The sequence below is a fragment of the Onychomys torridus genome, chromosome 6 (genome assembly GCF_903995425.1).
Source record: "Onychomys torridus chromosome 6, mOncTor1.1, whole genome shotgun sequence".
NCBI classification, from domain to species: domain Eukaryota; kingdom Metazoa; phylum Chordata; class Mammalia; order Rodentia; family Cricetidae; genus Onychomys; species Onychomys torridus.
The window spans coordinates 65,089,322-65,107,790 of record NC_050448.1 but is presented as its reverse complement, the minus strand read 5'-3'; the positions used below and the strand labels follow the sequence as shown (position 1 = coordinate 65,107,790).

The 18,469-nt window shown below is 47.7% G+C and overlaps 2 protein-coding genes across 2 annotated transcripts in view; one reads left to right on the top strand and one right to left on the bottom strand.

The window, feature by feature from the left end:
* Iqgap3 (IQ motif containing GTPase activating protein 3) overlaps positions 1-18,469 on the bottom strand; it is an 83,873-nt gene that overhangs the window by 46,135 nt on the left and 19,269 nt on the right. The window lies entirely within an intron of this gene.
* On the top strand, positions 8,493-16,803 carry Ttc24 (tetratricopeptide repeat domain 24). Its single transcript, XM_036191333.1, has 11 exons — positions 8,493-8,595; positions 10,090-10,224; positions 10,355-11,085; positions 11,251-11,454; positions 12,856-12,984; positions 13,089-13,201; positions 13,522-13,620; positions 15,046-15,143; positions 15,266-15,676; positions 15,775-15,969; positions 16,201-16,803. The coding sequence occupies exons 2-11, from the start codon at positions 10,196-10,198 to the stop codon at positions 16,280-16,282; spliced, it is 2,091 nt and encodes a 696-aa protein (XP_036047226.1). The 5' UTR covers positions 8,493-8,595; positions 10,090-10,195; the 3' UTR covers positions 16,283-16,803.

Sequence of the window (18,469 nt, the reverse complement as noted above, 5' to 3'; positions counted from 1 at the left end):
TAAAAAAAATAAATAAAAATAATTAAAAAAAAACCTACAAATGGGGCACCTCACCGTGGAGTCTGGTTGAAATCTCTCACCTGCTAAGAGTTAAGACTTCCTACCTGGAGCTGAAGAGATGGGTCAGCAGTTAAAAACACTGGCTGCTCTTCTAGAGGACCTGGGTTCAATTCCCAGTATCCACATGTAGCTCACAATTGTCTGTAACTCCAGTTCCAGGGGATCTGACAACCTCACACAGTCATACACACAAGCAAAACACCAATGCACATAAAATTAAACTAAATAAATCATTAAAACAAAAAGACTTCTACACAACTAACAAAATTGATGTGAAGACTACCTACAGAGATAATATTCTTTTTTTTTTTTTTTTTTTAGATGTATTTATTATGCACACAGTGTTCAGGAGTGTATCCCTGCAGGCCAGAAGAGGGCACCAGATCTCCCTACAGATGGTTGTGAGCCACCATGTGGTTGCTGGGAATTGAACTCAGGACCTCAGGAAGAACAGCCAGTGTTCATAGCCTCTGAGCCATCTCTCCAGCCAAGATAATATTCTTTTTATACAGAAATATTTCAAGTAAGAATGACACAATATGAGGAATGAACTGATCACAACACATTATATACATATATGAAATTGCCAAATGGAAAAAAAGAAAAAAAGAAAAAAAAATCTTTAAATTCCAGTGAACCATGATGATTAAGACCTAAGCATATGTGGGTCTTCCAATCTGGCCTTACTCCTCCTTTTCCAGATATGTACCTGCAATGTGGAGTGAAGCATTCCCCAAGTCCCTTAGGGATCCCATCCTGTGGTGTCTTTGGTAAGTGCTGAATTGTAAGGGGCATCTAAGTCTACATTCCTCTGACCCTGGAGCCCCAAAACCTGGGAATACAGGAGAGTGCCCTTTGAAGGCTCTGCAGCTCAAGACAGCAGGCACGTTTGCCTGCAGACTCCCACAGAGCAGTGCTCTGGGCAGCCCCTGCCACAAAGGCCAAGCCCCTTTTCTGAGAATCTCATAAATAAGAATATGATCATTGTTTACAGTAAAAAATAGTTCAACTGTCTTGTGCAATCTTCATGTCTGCCTATGGCTTTCCCTTCTCCATGTGACCTTGTCCCATGCACCTTGACAACCAACCTATGATCCCTTAGGTTCCTTGGCAACCTTAGGTGTAACTTCAGAAGCCATCGAAATCTGATATATGGTTATTACAAAGGCACAAAAAGCATGACTCCCCAGAAGCCCACGCCCATGCTTGGGTGTCTACTCTCTCTTTTCCCTATTAACAGCTGTGCTTAAATTTATGTTCAAAGCTCCTATTAATAAATCTCCAATTCTGCTTCATTCTGACTCGTCCTGAAATTCTTTTCTGCAGCAAAATCAGAATCCTGGCTTCACCTGGTAGAGGTCTCTGAAACGAACTCAGGCTGCTACAGTGGCAACATGGCGCTGTGCCTCTGGCCCCTGATAATTAAAGCTGAAAGCGGAAGAATTTACCAGATTCAAGGTGAGGGGCGTCCCACACAGTGGAAACAGCATGGGCAACAATATTTAGGGACCTTCAGCTTGTCTTAGTGATGTGGAAAAAGGTCATGGAGGGAGAAGGGCATGTCCGTAGGCACCTTGCCAAGGCACGGAGATCACAGCTGGTGAGCAACTACCAACCCTTTAGACACAGGTCAGAGCAGCCTTATGCTTTAGAAAAGATGACAGCAGGGGCTTGGAGAGAGGGAGACTGGGCAGAGACTAATTGGGAAGCTACTTCGGTGGCACAGAGGACAGATAATACAGCTTCACTAATAAAGACAATTATAAGAAAGGGAGTGGGCGGGCATAGCGTGTGCTAGGCTTCTCCGACCTACATTTTCTCCCTTCTCCACATGCCAGGCAAACAGCGGTGGCCGAGCCTCAAAGCCTCATGGCAGACGTTTGAAAAGGCTCTATGGTGGTTATTGTTAAATGTCAGCTGGGTAGAATCTCCTGGAAGATAGGCCTCTAGCCGTGCCTCTGGGGGTTGTGTTGATTATGTTAATTGATGCAGGAAGACCTTTTTAAATTGTAGGTGGGACCACTCCCTGGACAGGGGCTCCTGGACTGCATAAAGCGGAGTTGAGCAGACAGCCTTGCATTCGGCCCTTACTGTTTCCTGACCATAGACGCAGCTACTTCCAGATCCTGCTGCTCTTTCAGACCATGATGAACTGTACCTTGAACTATGAGCTCATATAAATCCTTTCTCTCTTCAGTTGCTTTTCTAAAAATGATACCTATGAATGCTTTCTTGAGATTATGATCACATTTCTCCCTTCCTTTCCTCCCTCCAAAGCCTTCCAAATGCCCCCTTACTCTCTTTCAAATGCATGGCCTTTTCTTTTACTAATTGCCATTGCATTCATATGTTTATGTACACGCATGTATATTCCTAAATACAACCCACCCAGTCTGGATAATGTTCTCTATGTGCTTGTTTTCAGGACTGACCATTTGGCACTGGACGACCGATTGGTGAGCTCTTCCCTGGGGAAGACCGTCTCTTGCTCTAAGCTTTCCTTGGTTGCCTAGTTTTTTTGTGTAAAGGTGAGGCCTCATTGTTAGTATATATGCGGCGCTAGGAACACGTCCCGAACACGACAGAACCACTGGAGAGTTTTATTAAAGAGGATAGAGGTGACAGGCCTGTGTGAAACACACGTGGGGAGAGAGAGACAGAGAGAGACTGAGAGCCTCGCGCAAGATGGCGCCGGCTTTTTAAAGGTTGGGCCGCGCATGCGTACAGGGACTCCTGTGGGTACTCCACGCATGCGTGTAGATTACATGGCTGCGCGCGCGCTTTACGCAACCACGTAAGGCCACAGAGTCCCGGTCCCACGAGATGTCTGACCCGGAGATGGCTATTCTACACCGGAAATAGTTAGGCGGTCCCCCGGGCAAGCCCAACCGTGTAATTGTCTATCACTCATGGCCTTTTCCCCCATCCATTTTGGTATGCCCATTGGTGTTGTCTGTGTTCAGCTCATGTTTGAACAGTTACATTGGTGAGATTTTATGGGTGTAGCTTCTGACATTCCTGGGAGACCCAATCTGACAGAACACTCCCTGAACTTCTGGTTCTTGCAGCCTTTCTACCCCTTCTTCTACAGGGTCCCCTGGACCTCTTCCCAACTTCTCGTGTACCCCCCCCATCCCTAAAGAGCCCCCTCTTTCCTTTCCCTGGTCAGGTCACTTGTACCCTGCTGTTCCCCTCTCTCAACCCCACATCCCCACCCCTATCCAGGCAATGGTCCTGCTCTACTCTCCAGGTTTCTGCAATCACGTCAAGCAATGTACTCACATCTGAAGATTTGGAGCCAGGAGCCTCGAGAGAGAGAACATAATACATTTGTCCTTCTGGGTCTCAGTTAACCTCCCTCAGTAAGATCTTTTCTTGCTCCATTCGTTTACCTGCAAAATTCATGATTTCATTTCTCTTCACTGCTGAGCGGTAGTGTGTATTCCATAGTGCGTATGCAGCACATTTTCATTATCCATTTGTCATTGAAGGACAGTAAGGTGGTTTCCGTTTCAGCCATTGTGAACAGAGCAGCAGTAAACGTGGCTGAGCAAGTGTCTGGAGAGTATGATGTGGAGCCATGTGGGCACATGCCAAGCAGTCACATAGCTCTGTCATATGGTCGACTTAGTTTTAGCTTTTTGAGAATTCTCCATGCTGATTTTCATGGTGGCTGTAACAGTTTACAATCTCGACAACAGTGAATGGGGATTGCCTCTCCCCTCCTGCTCTCCAGTGTTTGTTGTTTGTGTTGATATTTGCCATTCTGCCCGGGGTAAGACGAAATCTCAGAGATGTTTTGATTTGCATTTCCCTGATTATTAGGGACAAGGAACATCTTTGAGATATTTCCTGGCCAGTTGTTCTCCTTCTTTTTAGAACTCGGTACTCAAGTTCCAGGTCTGTTTCTTGAGAACGTGTCATTTGGTTTTTTCACTCTTGTTTTTGAGTTCTTGGTATATGCTAGCTATTAACCCTCTGTCTTAGCTGGAAAGATTCTCTTCAGTTCTGTGAGATTCTCTCCTTAGTTGTGAGGTGTTTCTTGGCCTTAGCTTCCTAACTTGTCTGATGTTGACTTTAATTCCTGGGCAAACGGAGTCCTGTTCAGAAGGCCTTTCCTGCTCCTCTATCAGGTAGGTACTGCCTATGTATTTTTCTAACAGCCTCGGGTTTCACATCAAGGTATTTGTTTCATTTGGAATTTATTTTTGTGCAAGGTGATAGATATGAGTCTAATTTCATTCTCTGCATGTGGAATTCAGTTTTCCCAGCGCCATTTGTTGAAGATGCTTTCTTTTCTCTAGTGTGTGATTTTGGAATCTTTGTCAAATACTAAGTGGCTGAAGTTACCTGTACCCATGTTTGGGTCTTCAACTTTTCTCCATTGCTCTGTGTATCTGTTTCTGTACCAGCACAATGTTGTTTTTGTTATTATGACTCTGTAGTATATCTTAAGATCTAGAGTGGTGGGTGACCCTGCCAGCATTGTTCCTTTTTGTTTGTTTGTTTCGAGACAGGGTTTCTCTGTGTAGCTTTGGTACCTGTCCTGGATCTTGCTCTGTAGCCCAGGCTGGCCTTGCATTGTTCTTTTTTGCTCAGCATTGTTTTGGCTGTCTGGGGTCTTCTGTGGTTCCATATAAATTTTAGTATAATGGGCAGTAGTGGCGCATGCCTTTAATCCCATCACTCTGGAGGCGGATCTCTGTGGATTTAAGGCCAGCCTGGTCTACAAAGCAAGTTCCAGGACAGCCAGCACTGTTGCACAGAGAAACCTTGTCTCAAAAAAAAAAAAAAAATGGTCATTTTCACAATATTAATTCTATAAATCTGTGAGCATGGAATGGATGCATTTCCATTTTCTAGTGTCGTTATCTCTTTTGTCAGAGGTTTGAAGTTTTCATTGGAGAGGTCTTTCACTTCCTTAGTTAGGTTTTTTCCTAGATCCTTTATTTTCTTTGAGGCTATTGTGAATGGGAGTGTGTCCATGATCTCCTTCTCTATATGGTTGTTGTTGGTGTGTAGAAAAGCTATTGACTTGTGCGAGATGATTTTGCATTCTGCCACGTTGCTAAATTTGTTTATCATTTTTCTAGAAGTTTTCTGGTAGAAACTTGGGATCTCTAATGTATAGTATCATATCATCTGCATATAGAAATGGTTTAACTTCTTCTTTCCCTATTTGTACCCCTTTATTTTTTTTTCTCTTGCCTGGTCGCTCTAGCTTGCACTTCTAGTGAAGTTGAAAAGGAGTAGGCAAGTGAACAGCCCTGTCTCACTTCTCACTTCAGTGGCATTGCTGTACACATTTCTCCATTTAGGATGACGTTGGCTGTGGGTTTCCCATATATAGCTTTAATTGTGTTGAGATGTGTTCCCTCTAGCCCTGCATTCTCTAGGACTTTCATCGCAAGACATGTTGGATTTTGTTGAGTCCTTTCTGCATCCATTGAGATGATCATTTTTTTCTTTTCTTTTGGGGGGGGGGTTTGAGACAGGGTTTCTCTGTATAGCTTTGGAGCCTGTCCTAGAACTCACTTTGTAGCCCAGGCTGGCCTCGAACTCACAGAGATCCGCCTGACTCTGCCTCCCGAATGCTGGGATTAAAGGCATGTGCCACCACCACCCGGCCATTTTTTTTCTTTAGGTCCATTTATGTGACATGTTACATTTAGGGACTTGCATGTGTTGAACCGTCCCTGCATTCATTTTAGGGATAAAGCCAACATGGTCTTGGTGTAAAGTCTTTTATATATGTCTGTATTCTGTTTGTAAATATTCTTTGAGTATTTTTGAGTCTGTGTTCATCAAGGCTATTGGACTATAGTTTTCTTTTTTAATTGTGTCTTTGCCTGGTTTGGATATGAGAGTGATACTGGGTTTATAGAAGTCTGGGAGTGCTCCTTCTGTTCATTTGTTTATTTATTTATTAATATTTAAGAAGGACTGGCTGTAGATCTTCTTTGAGTATAGTAGTATCTTTTGGTAGTATCTGCTGGGAATCCATTTGGCCTAGGACTTTTAAAATTTTTTAGCTCTTCTTACCTTTCTAGCTTTTGGGCTGCATTATGAAGCCATTTATTTGTGCTCCTCCTGATGCTTTAAGCCAACACTTAGAGCTGTAAATTCCCCTCGCAGGCTGCTTTCAGTGTCCCAGACTTTTCATTGGTTGTGCTTTCATTTCATTTAGTTTCAGGAGGTTTTTGCTGTTCTTGTTTTGGTTTTTTGTTTTTTCAAGACAGGGTTTCTCTGTGTAGTTTTGGTGCCTGTCCTAGATCTCGCTCTGTAGCCCAGGCTGGCCTTGAACTCACAGAGATCCGCCTGACTCTGCCTCCTGAGTGCTGAGATTACTGCCAGTCCCAGTTCCAGGAAGCTTTTTATTTCTTTCTTGATTTCTTCTTGACCCACTGATCATTCAGTAATGAGCTGTTTAGTCTCTAGGAGTTTGCATATTGACTAGAGTTTTGTTTTTGTTTTTTGTTTTTTTTGCTTTTCAAGTTTTATTGCATTGTGTTCAGATAGGATACAAGGAGTTATTTCAATCTTCTTGACTTTGTAAAGTTTGTTTTGTGTCCCAGATGTGGTCTACTTTAGAAAAGCTTTCATGTGCTGCTACTCATGTATTTTCTTTGATGTTTGGGTGAAATTGTAGATATTTGTTAAGTCCATTTGATGTATGATGTCCATTAATGATGATGTTTCTCTGTTTATTTCTTGTCCAGATGACCTGTTTATTGGAGAAAGTAGGGTACTGAAGTCACCAGCTATTAATGGATTGAAGTTAATTTGTGTCTTTAAGTCCAGTAGTAGATTTCTTATGAAATTGGGCACCCCAGAATTTGATGCATACATGTTTAGGATAGTAATGTCTTCTTTTTTTTTTTTTTTCTCTTTCCGGAGCTGAGGATCAAACCCAGGGCCCTGCACTTGCTAGGCAAGTGCTCTACCACTGAGCTAAATCCCCAACCCCAGTAATGTCTTCTTGGTTAATCGTTCCTTTGATTAGAATGAAATGTCCCTCTTTATCTCTTCTGACTTGTTTTAGTTTGAAGTCTGTTTTGTCAGATATCAGGACAGTGATACCTGCTTACTTGCTGTTCTATTTGATTAGAGTACTTTTGTCTATCCTTTTACCCTAAGATGGCATCCATAGTTAAAGCTGTGTTTCTTGGAGGTAACAGATAGATGGATTTTTTCTTGATTAATTCAGTCTTTTGATTGGAGAATTGAGGCCACTGGTATTTAAGTTATTACTGAAATGAACTTGTTGATTGTGACCATTCTGTTGTTTGCATCCTCAGGGGTATTCTGTGTTTTAATAATTACAGAGGGAGTTGCAAGGATGTGGTGGGCAAGCCAGAGAAGGAACTGAACAATGGTTTGGAAATGACCTTGGTTACAGGGAGCTCCTTCGAGACCTTGGCTAAGAGCACTTTCAGGCCCTGCTCCTCCCCAGATTATCCTCCTGAAGGGAAGCCTGCTGAATATGGGATTTGTTGGTCTAATAGGCCTGGGCTGCCTGTGCTAGCACCTCTGAAAGCCCAGGCCAGAGCAGAGGCTTCAGCCTGTCTGGAGCACAAATATGGCACCGGGTACCAGGCCTGCTCCAAACACTGCATTGCAACTGTGCTCGGCACAACTACTTCATGAGTTTGTTCCTGGCCATGGCCTTTCTTCTCCAAGAGGCTCTTCCCTAGGCAGTGAGGACATCTACTTTCAGATGCAGCCATTGATGGTGGGTTAGGAGTTGGTGGGTTGGTGAGTCCTGGTTATTGTGGGGCCTCCTGTCCTCTCATTAAATAGAACCTGGAGGTTAAAGAGTCCAGGGACAAGGAAGTTCTTCTATTCTTCAGGCTTCTTATGATCATCACCTGCCATCCTGTTACCAACTGTAAAAATGCCATTCAGTGCACATTTATGTATGCATGTGAGTGTGCGTGTATATGTGCACGTGTGTATGCAATTATGTATGCAAGGTAGTATGTAAACACATGAAAAGGTCCACTTCTGGAATAGTCTATGCCTCACTAAAGCTTATAGTCATACTGTAGCAGATGGAACTCTTTGGCCTATCACCTCCTCTTTGAAAGGGAGAGACTGAGCAGGGCATGGTGACACCTATCTGTAATCCCAGCACTCAGGAGCCTGAGGAAAGAGGATCATGTGAACCTACTTTAAAATGAAAAATAAATATAAATTAACAAGAAGAAGTGGGAAGAAGGGATAGATAATCTTTGTGGCTATAATTGATTAATAGTCCCCCGGTGCTTTGATTATCTGAAGGAACTCAGGGTGTGTCTGCAGAAGTGGAGCAGCAGCTGAGCAGGAAGAGGAGTAGGCCTTAGCTGGCTGTGCCTGAGCACCATCAAATTCCTGCACTAAGATAGGCCACCACAACTGTCATTCAAAGGATTCCCCGGGAGCAGAGAGCAGCACCCAGGTGTCTGGTAACAGAGCTCTGAGCTAAAAGCTAGTAAGAAGTAACCCAAGCCAGAGGAACCATTCCAGAAAGCCAACCGCAGAGGGAAAAGCTCAGAGGTGAGAAGTCTTGAGATGGGTCCCCAGGACTGTGTGGGCACAGAGGGAATGCCTCGAGGCTGGCGACACTGCCAAGTCAGGCTTTCATGTGTTCTAGAAGTAATGCTCCCTCCTTCCCGGCCCCCTGGATTCCATCCTCTCTCCCTCCCCCCTCCCTCCTTCCCTCCCTCCCTCCCCCCCTCCACCACTAAGCTAAATCCCCAGTCCTGGAGACAATTTCTTTGAAGAGAGGCTTGCCTTCTGCCTCATATGAAAAAAGATGCAGCAGCACACAGACCATGAGAGGGCAGCTGTGTGCACAGGTGCAGTGAGAAGGAGGCGGGAGGGTAGCCCTGTGCATGCTGTTTGGTTTTTAGTTGGCTGGGTTTTGTATTTTGAGAGTGTCTTCATACGTAACAAACTGAGCAAACCAGGCTGGCCTCAACCTCACCTGGATCCGCCTGTCTTTACCTTCTGAGTGCTGGAATTAAAGATGTGGGCTGCAATGACATCATTTAGTTTTAATGGAAATGCTGGGGTTCAAACCCTGGGCCTCAAGACTACTAGGCCAGGAGGCTGAAAAGACAATTCAGAGTACTTTCTGCTCCTGCAGAGACCTGAGCTCAGTTCCCAGCATCCACATCGGGTAGCTCATAACCACCTATAACTTTAGCTCCAGTGCAGTTAAAGCCTCTGGTGCACCTACCCACATGCACACACATATACATAATTCAAAATAACAAACAGAAATTCTTTAGAAGTTGACCAAAGGAGATGAAAACCCCCTAGGAATGTTGGATGATGGCTGCACACTTGAATTCATGTAATGTCATTGAACTGGACTCTTGACGATGCTTTTAAATTGTATATATATTGGTTTTTCAAGATAAGAGTTTTTCTGTGTAGCCCTGGCTGTTCTGGAAGACCAGGCTGGCCTCGACCTCAAGAGATCTGCCTGTCTCTGCCTCCCAAGTGCTAGGATTAAAGGCATGCACCATCATATCCGGCTAAAAATATTTATTTTTAAAATTGTGTGTGTGTGTGTGTGTGTGTGTGTGTGTGTGTGTGTGTGCCTGCAGAAGCCAAAGAGGGAGTCACAGAAGTGACTAAACCAGAGGCTTTGGACTCCTGGAGCTGGAGTTACAGGTAGTTGTCAGCCACCACCACGTGGGTGCTGAGGACCAAACCTGAGCCCCCTGCAGGAACAGCAAGTGCTCTTAACTGCTGGGCCATTGCTCCAGCCCCAACCCTTCAGTACACTTTAATTAATGTAATTAATCTAATTGCCTTCCACTTGTTCCCAGGCTAGTGGAAGACAAGAGAGTCAACCTTGCTAACCCTACTGTGTGATAAATGAGGCCAGTGGTCCAGCGCAGCGGCAGAGTGCTTGTCTGGAAGGCTGGCTTCAATCCTCAGTTCTGGGGTGGGGTTCGGGGGAAAGCTTTGGGAGAAAAACCCTATGGAATTATAGAAGTTTGCAGGGACTTTTGTTTGTTTGGTGTTTGGTTTTTGTAGCATGGGGGATTGAATTGACGGAAGGGGGCTTTCAGGAAGCGGCCTTCGCTTGATCTGAGTGCTGACAAAGAACACAGGAAGCGTTCTTTAAAAAGTAGGAGTCACAATGCTGCCCAACGGGACACAGGAAGCAAGGTGAGAGAGGTCGGAGGGAAATCCTTGGTGCCCTGAGCTCAAATTTCCCTTAAGGGATCTTCCTGGAGGGGTGGAGGGGGAGAGCAAAGGCTGGCATGCTGACCCCTCGGTTCTCTGGTATCAACCCTAGGTCTTCCCCTGTCCCCAAGGATAGCCGCCTGAAGCTCAAGCCTGTGCCCAAACCTTCGAACTGCAGGAAGAAAAAGGAGAAAAGGAGGCAGCTGCAGCAAGAAGCTAACATCCACAAAGTCGACATCCAGACCCTCACCAGGGCTGGCCTCAAGGCCTTGCAGGCTGGGCAGACTCAGGAGGCCTTGGGCAGCTTCCAGAAGGCCTTCTTGCTGGCCTCCAAGGTTCCGTCCACCAGAGATAGCCCTGTTCTTCGAGCCTGTGCCTTCAACCTGGGGGCTGCCTATGTGGAGACTGGGGACCCGGCCACAGGACTTGAGCTGCTTCTGAGAGCCCGTCCTGAAGGGAAGTCCAAAGGCTGGTGTCGGGGTGACCAGTGTTTCAATGTGGCTTTGGCCTATCATGCCCTCGGTGAATTGACCCAAGCTTTGGACTGGTACCGCAGGGCTCTGGGCCATTACCAGCCACAGGGGATTCATGGGGAAACACAGGCAAAAATGGGAGCCTGCTACCAGGCCCTGGGATGGCCTGAGCAAGCAGCCTACAGTTTACAGGAAGCAAGCCGGGCCTATGCCCATGCAGGCCAGCTCTGGGATGCAGCCCTGGCTCGGTTGGCTGCAGTAAGATGTATGCTGAGCAGTGGGCAGCATGGACTGAGGGAGGTGCTGCAGGCTCTGGAGGAGAGCCGTAAGCTTGCTGATGCTGACCGGAGCACTGACCAGGGATTGCTGGGTGAGCCTCAGTAAAGAAGGTGTAGGGTCTGAGGATGTGCTGAGCCTGAGTCTGGTGGTGCCCTGAGTGCTGGGAGGGGGCTGGAAGCTGGAGGAGCGGGTCAGGTGCTGTACCTGTACAGCCTTCATCGTGGGTCATTTGAGCGCCGGTGACTGTATTCTGCAGGGCCACTCTACAATGATCTGGGCATGGGTTACTTCCAACTTCAAGTCTTCCCTTTGGCAGCAGAGGTCTTCCTGCAGGCCCTAGCCCTGTGTCGACAGCCGGCAGAGCAGGCAACTGTGCTCCAAAACCTTGGAATGACCTACAACGTCCTGGGCAACTATCAGGAAGCCCAGGAGTTTCACCGGAAGGCTGCCGATCTGCATGGTGGGTGCCTGGGGTTGGGGAGTGGAGCCAGACTAAAGGATTAAGAAGAGGTTTCAGGACTGGGGATAGATGCAGCTGGCGTGCTTGCCTAGTGTACTCAAAGCCCTGGTTTGATTCCCAGCACAACATAAACCAAGTGTAGCGCTACACATCTGTGGTTTCGGTACTCGGTAGGCGGAGGCAAGAGACTCAGAAGCTTAAAGTCATCCTTAGCTACACATCAAATTCAAGGCCAGCTTGGGTTACATGGTATCCCATCAAAAAAGAAAAAGACTAAAATGTTTCCAATGGGACTGGTGGTGTCCTGAGGGCTGGGAGGGGCCTGGGGAACCTGGAGGAGTGGGGTCGGGAGCTGTACCTGTACAGCTGTACACCCAGGGGCCGTGGGTGGATGGATCTTTGGGATCAGTGGGGCTGTGGATGGATGGATCTTTGGGATCAGTTATTGTGCTGGGACACCTGAAGTGGGAGGAGGGAGGGAGCAGAAGGTTGTGGGCTCATTGGCCTGAGACTAAAGATTAAAAGAGCAGAAGCAGCGGGGCAGTGGTACATGCCTTTAATCCCAGCACTCAGGAGGCAGAGGCAGGTGGATCTCTGTGAGTTCGAGGCCAGCCTGGTCTACAGAGCTAGTCCAGGACAGCCTCCAAAGCTACAGAGAAACCCTGTCTTGAAAAATCACACACACACACACACACACACACACACAAGACTATGAGGGGCTGGTGAGATGGCTCAGCAGGTAAGGGGACTTGCCGCCAAGCATGCCGGCCTGAGTTCAGTCCCCAGAGCCCATGTGGATGAAGGAGAGCACACCTATTCCCGGAAGTTGTCCTCAGACTCCCACCCATGCACACTCACATACCTATAAAACTAAATGTGGAAAGAAAAAAACAACAGCTATCTGGGGGCGTGGCTCAGCGGTAAAGTGCTTTCCTGGCATACACAGGGCCCTGGCTTCCATTCCCAGCGCTACAAAAACAAACAAATTAAACATAGCATCTACATCACATAAGTGGGACTGTAACTATGACCCGGGTGCCTAGTGCTAACTAACTTTTTCCTGCTGGGTATGATGGAAAACCCCTGCTTCAAGCCTAACTCTAGAGGTAGAGACAGATCTCTGTGAATTCCACCAGACAGTCCTATATAGTAAGAATTCCGCCCCCCCTCTCAAACTAGTAATCGAACCTTGACTGACCCACTGGCTCCAACTGGCCAGGGAGGCATTTGGGGTAAAACTTGAGGTGGGAGAGGCTAAACCTGGACAGTTTAGGCCTTTATGGGTCACCTAGAGCCTCTGAGGCTGGGCTCTGGGACCCCTGGGACCCTCCCTTGTTGGGGGCAGGGTCTCGATGCCCCAGCAACCAAGTCTCCACACAAATGGACGTGTTCTGGTTTCAGGCTCTGTGGGCCAGCGGTTGGAGCAAGGTCGGAGCTTTGGCGGTCTGGCGTTTTCATTGAGCCAGCTGGGGGACCACAGGGCTGCTTTGGAAAGCTATTTGCATGCCCTGCAGGCTGCCCAAGACACTGGTAAGAATGAGGGGTTTAGTGTGGAACCTGGAGGGGCGGGATGCAAGGGTGCACAGTGCTGGAAGGGTCTGGAACAGGAAGATCTTTCAAGCTCTCTTCCTTAGGGGACACGAAGGGACAGTGGCAGGCCTGTGAGGGCCTTGGAGCGGCGGCAGTCAGACTGGGTCAACATGACCAGGCCTTGAAATACTATAAGCAAGCGCTGGCTCAGTGTCAGGTGAGACCCTCCATGCCGGCCCCTGACTCTTCCCAGCTGACACTGCTGCCCTTGTTCCTTGCTTCCTCCTCTTAGTTACTGACTAGAAACGCCATCCATCCCAGGTCCCAGAGGAAGAGGCAGTCTCCCACAGTTCTAGGCTCGGGGGCATAGGGGGATGGGGGCATGTGAGGATGGGGGCATGGGAATATGGGGGCATGGCACAGAAAGAGGCAAGTGGAGTTCTTTCTTGCCCTTTCCTTCTGTCCCTTTTTCTTTCTGTAGACTGCACAGCCCTGTCTGTTCTCATCCCCCCCCCCCACCGTGCCCCCTCTCTCCAGGATGAACCAGGTTCTGTACGAGAGCGGCTTGTGGCCAAGCTGGCGGATGCCATGCGGACCTTTTTGGCTCAGGAGAGGCTAGCCCAGGCTCATATCCTGGTAATATGACGCCTGAGACCAGGAAGTGGGAGTGGGAACAAATTGCTCAGAAAGGATTTCTCAGGGATGCTACACTTAACTGTTCTTGTGTTCATCTGCCTCTGGGCTTGCATGAGGGATGCATGTATATCAGGTTGGGGCGGGGGGGGGGGGAGGAGGTGGGCGGAGATTATGTCTGTACAAGGGCTGTCCCACAACTTTGGCTGAGTGCCAAAGCCTTTTAGCCATGTATGTGAAGAAGTGGATCCTTGGCTGCAGTTCCCTGAATGGCCACAGGAGGGGGGTGGTGCTCCAAGAAAGCTCCAGGAGCTGCATTGGTGGGGATGCGCCAGGTTTTCCCTAGACTCAGCCTCCAGTTCATTTTGCTTCCTAGTCTCTGTCCACAGGTCATGGGCCCTCCAAATGCTTTCCTCCGTAGGAAACTTCCTCTCACCCCAAGAATTGAAGTGTATGCTTTATTATAGGGACTGACTGGGTTGAATGCCCTCTTGTTTTAAAGACCAGGACACTGTACAATCTTTGAGCACAATTAAATTCACCTGAAGCCGGGGGTGTGGCGCAGTGGTAGAATACTTGCCCAGCCTGTGTGAGACCTGTTGTTTTTCCATCGACACAGAGGCTGTTTTAGTTAGCAGATGTGGCTGTGCAGTTACTGGCCTGCTTCTCTGGTAGTGGTCCGGCCGCTCAGGCTGTGGCCTGGTGGGGTTCTGCTCCTACAGGCACTGGCTCTGTCATTGCTGCCAAACAGAGCTTTTAATTAAATCTCTATTGTTCTATTTATCAGCAAGACTCGGGAGTCAGAGGCTGGGGTGAAAACCTGCCAGCTCAGAGAGGTTGAGTAGCGACTAGCTGACCTTCTCTCTTTTCCGGTGTCTCTGAGGGTGTCCTTCTGCTCTGCCAAAACAGAGCTGCAGTAAGTCCCTCCCTACTGCTTCCTGTGCATCTCTCTCTCTCTCTCTCTCTCTCTCTCTCTCTCTCTCTCTCTCTCTCTCTCTCACATAGACACCCTATGATCTCTATGATTTTATCTAATTAACACAAACTCAGGGTTCATAGTGTGTTCTAATATCCCACAGCAGAGGCTCTAAGTTCAGTTACCACACTGCGGGTTAGGGGTAGTTATCCTGAACCAGGCAGGGGCTTGGATTAAAAGTCAAAAGACTTGGGCTCAGCCACAGTCTTCCACCAACTCTGACAGTACCAGAGAGGCTCTAGGTGTCACAGGGCAGTGCTCAGGTTATGATCCGGTCAGCAAACCCAGTTTGTAACCTAAGATTTAGAAGATGGACCTTTATAGAGCAAAGGACCTCACTCCAGCATATGATTCTCAGAACCCTCCTGGTTTCTTGAAGGCAGCTGGAAGGGCAATGTGATAACTAGGTGGGCATTTTCCCCATGCCACACTTTGTACTCCCTCATTCCCAGACCTCTGCTCCTGGAAGGCTCCAGGCCAAGTGGAAGGCCTCCCTGGTGGCAAGGACCTCTGCCAGGGTACAAAGCAGTGCAGGAGATACCCAGGACAGGTGAGCCAAACAGGCCTGGGTAGGTAGAAGAGGGGTCACTGTGGGTCAGGGGTGGGGAGCTGGCCACTGGGGTGTCCCACAGCTGGGCCACATTCAGTCCTCTGTCCCTGAAAACCTTTCAGTAGTTGGGAAGATGACGAACCAGAACAGGGCCATGAGGAGAAAGAGACGGAGGGGCTGGTGAACATGACTGCTTCGGTAGACCGTGAGTGGAGGGGTTGGGAGGAACATGCCCCACCTGGAGTCAGAACTCTCGTCTCTCTCTCCCCGTCCCCCACCCATGCCTGCCACCCACCCCCTGGCTCCCAGGTTGCCTTCCACATTCCTGCTTGTCCATCTCCTCCAAGCCCTTCCCAGGTGTGTGTGTCCCCTCCTGTTCTGTTTTCATTTCCTAACACCTTAAACTTAGAGCACAGGGTTTGTGGAGTGCCCGCTCCATGTCAGGCACTGTGCCAGGCCTTGATTCTGATCAGGCTGTCCCAAAGGCCTTGCTACTTGGTGAGCCGGCTTGAATCACTGACATGTTCTTTTCAGTGTGTTCCCTTCTGGCACAGGAGCTCATACCAATGCCACTGGGTGGCCCGTGTTTACCAAGTACCTGGCCTGTACAAGGCATCCTTCATGAGTGACCAATCTGTGCCTGGACGTCCACCCCACTGTCCCCGCCCCTTCTTCCTCTTCCCCACTGTGCTGTCCTGGTTATGAAGAGGTCTGGGATGAATGTACCCAACCCTCTGCATCCAGGCTTAGTGTGTTCTGGAGGCCTCAGACCCAATGGAGTGGAGCACCCTGTCATCACAGCACCCAACCAGCTCCAAGTCAATAGGTAGGTCCTAGGGAGGCCTGCAGGGCAGACAGTGCAGGTAAAAGACGCAGCTTATGGTGGTTTTGAGTGAGCGTGACCACTATCAGGTTGAGGGAAGGAAGGCTCCTGCTGTATCCCTGCAGGCCTGGGGAAAACAGGATCCTAAAGAAAACAGGGATGAGAAGTTGTAAACAGGGAGACCGCCTCCTATGCTTCCCCAGTTGCCCATGGCAGCCCCTCTGCCTCTTTTAGGCCATCCACATGGACCAAGGAAGCCCTCAAGAGGAGCCCCCAGAGGACATGTACCCATTCTGGCTTCTGCACAGTCATGTGACCTATAGCTGCTGACCACAGCCCTTACCTCTGCAAGAACTTCCCAATATATGCATTTAGGGGCTTTGGGGGAGGAGCCTCTTCAGCTGGGTATGGACATAGCACTCCTGAGCAGGCAGGCCAAGGGCTGTGCTGGCTCAGCATTGAGATTCTCTTTGCTCCTCTTTGGGAGTCTTTAACTCAGTAAACAAAAGACTGGAAAGTGAATGGTGAACCTTTGCTTCTCTGGAATAGGATGTCATTATTGCTAAGGCCTTTACTAATTCTAAAAATGACTCCCTAGCTCAGGTGACTTTGGGACCACTGACTTTCTCCATGCCCCCTTTTCCATGTGAGAGACAGGAATGTCATACATAGAACAGAAGATATGAAAGAACAGACATCACCGCCCCCTACAGGACACTACAGGTCACAGCAGCAATAATGATGTGACATTTATTAAGCCTACTCCAAACCCTAAGCACTTTACAGGTATTTCCTTACAAGAGCATGTGAGAAAAAGAGAGAGCTGGGCATGGTGGCACAGGCCTATGGTCCTGATACTCAGAAGAAGGCAGGAAGATCACTTTAAGGCCAGCCTGGGCTACATAGTGAGGTTTATCTTTTTTTTGGAGGGTGGGGGTGGGAAAGCACCTGTAACTAATCAGGAGATGAGAAAAGAGTAAGCATGGAGACACTGAAGCTACTGAATACAAGGACCAGATCTGTTGTTGCCCATTACCTGTGTGTGCAGACAGAGCTCTGACCTTAGACCTTTCCTTTCTGTGCCCAGATCCTAACCATGTATTTCACTTTATAAGATTCTAATCATTTTAAGACATGGAAAACCTGCTTTTCTCCTCCTCCTCCTCCTCCTTTTTCCTTTTCCTTTTTTCTTCCCCCGACCCTTTTTCTTTTTTTTTAAAATTTTATCTGAGACAGGGTCTTACTTTGTACCTGTCACTAGACCAAACTGGTTTAGTACCCACAGAAATCTGATTGCCTGAGTGCTGGGATTAAGCATGTTTACGATCAAGTGGGCTAAAATCTGCCTGCCTTTCTTTCTTTTGAATGCTGAATGCCGATCGATTATTGAAGGAGGGAGGAGGTCTTTGGTTTTCAAGACAGGGTTTCTCCGTGTAGCTTTGCACCTTTCCTGGAACTTGCTTTGTAGCCCAGGCTGGCCTTGAACTCACAGAGACCCGCCTGGCTCTGCCTCCCGAGTGCTGGGATTAAAGGCGTGCACCACCACCGCCCAGCTGGGAGAAGGTCTTAAATACAGGCTTACAGCACAATGGGAGAACCCTGAGGGCAGAAGTTCACTTCTGTTTGTTTGTTTTTTTTTTTTTTTTGAGCTGAGGATTGAACCCAGGGCCTTGCGTGCTCTACCACTGAGCTAAATCCCCAACCCCGCTTCTGATGTTTTACGAGATTTATCTTAAAAAACAACAAAACAACTAGGGTGTAGCAGGCTTTCTTGGACTGCCAGCCCCTAAATCATGACATGGAGACTTACTATTAATTCTGAATGCTCAGCCTTAGCTTAAAACGCAACTCTAGAACCTAAGGGTGAAAAGAAGCCTTGCTCTACAAAGCTGAGTTGGATCCTTAAAAGGCTCATTCAACTTAAGTCACTGTTCTGGTTGCTTCTGTTTATTTCGGTTGCAGTTAGGGACCCAGGGCCTTTGCTAAGCAAGCGCCGGTTCCAGGCCGGGGTTCATCACTTTGAAAACCTGCTGTTGAATTGGATATAAGCAAGGAGGGTTTTACAAAGTGCCTCAAACCCTAAGAGTCCAGAGTAATCTGACACCCCAATTGCAAAATGGGGTGGAGGGCAGTTGGGGAGATGGTTAAGAGCATCTGTTGTTCTAGAGGACCAGGGTTCAATACCCAGCATCCACATGGTGACTCACAACCATCTGCAACTCTAATTCCAGGGAATCTGAGGCCTTCCTCTGACCTGAAGGCATCAGGCACACATGTGATTCACAGACATAAATGTAGGCAAAACACTCATACACTTAAAGAAATAAATCTAAAAAGAAAAAATTATTTTTAAAAGAAGTGAACTGGAAATTGTGGGTGACAGGTAACTGTTAAGGTTTATACAAAAAAAAAACATGAATATGACTAGGTGGAGTCATAATCCCAGCACAGTTTCATAGAGAAACATGTATATTGTTTTCCCCTCTAAGACAGGGTGTCTCTT

Bases quoted from the DNA above. Each gene is read 5' to 3' on its own strand.
- Ttc24 (XM_036191333.1), top strand. From the start codon at position 10,196: ATGCTGCCCAACGGGACACAGGAAGCAAG. The intron at 11,086-11,250 runs GTGAGCCTCAGT...TGTATTCTGCAG, and splicing joins CACTGACCAGGGATTGCTGG to GGCCACTCTACAATGATCTG. The intron at 11,455-12,855 runs GTGGGTGCCTGG...TTCTGGTTTCAG, and splicing joins GAAGGCTGCCGATCTGCATG to GCTCTGTGGGCCAGCGGTTG.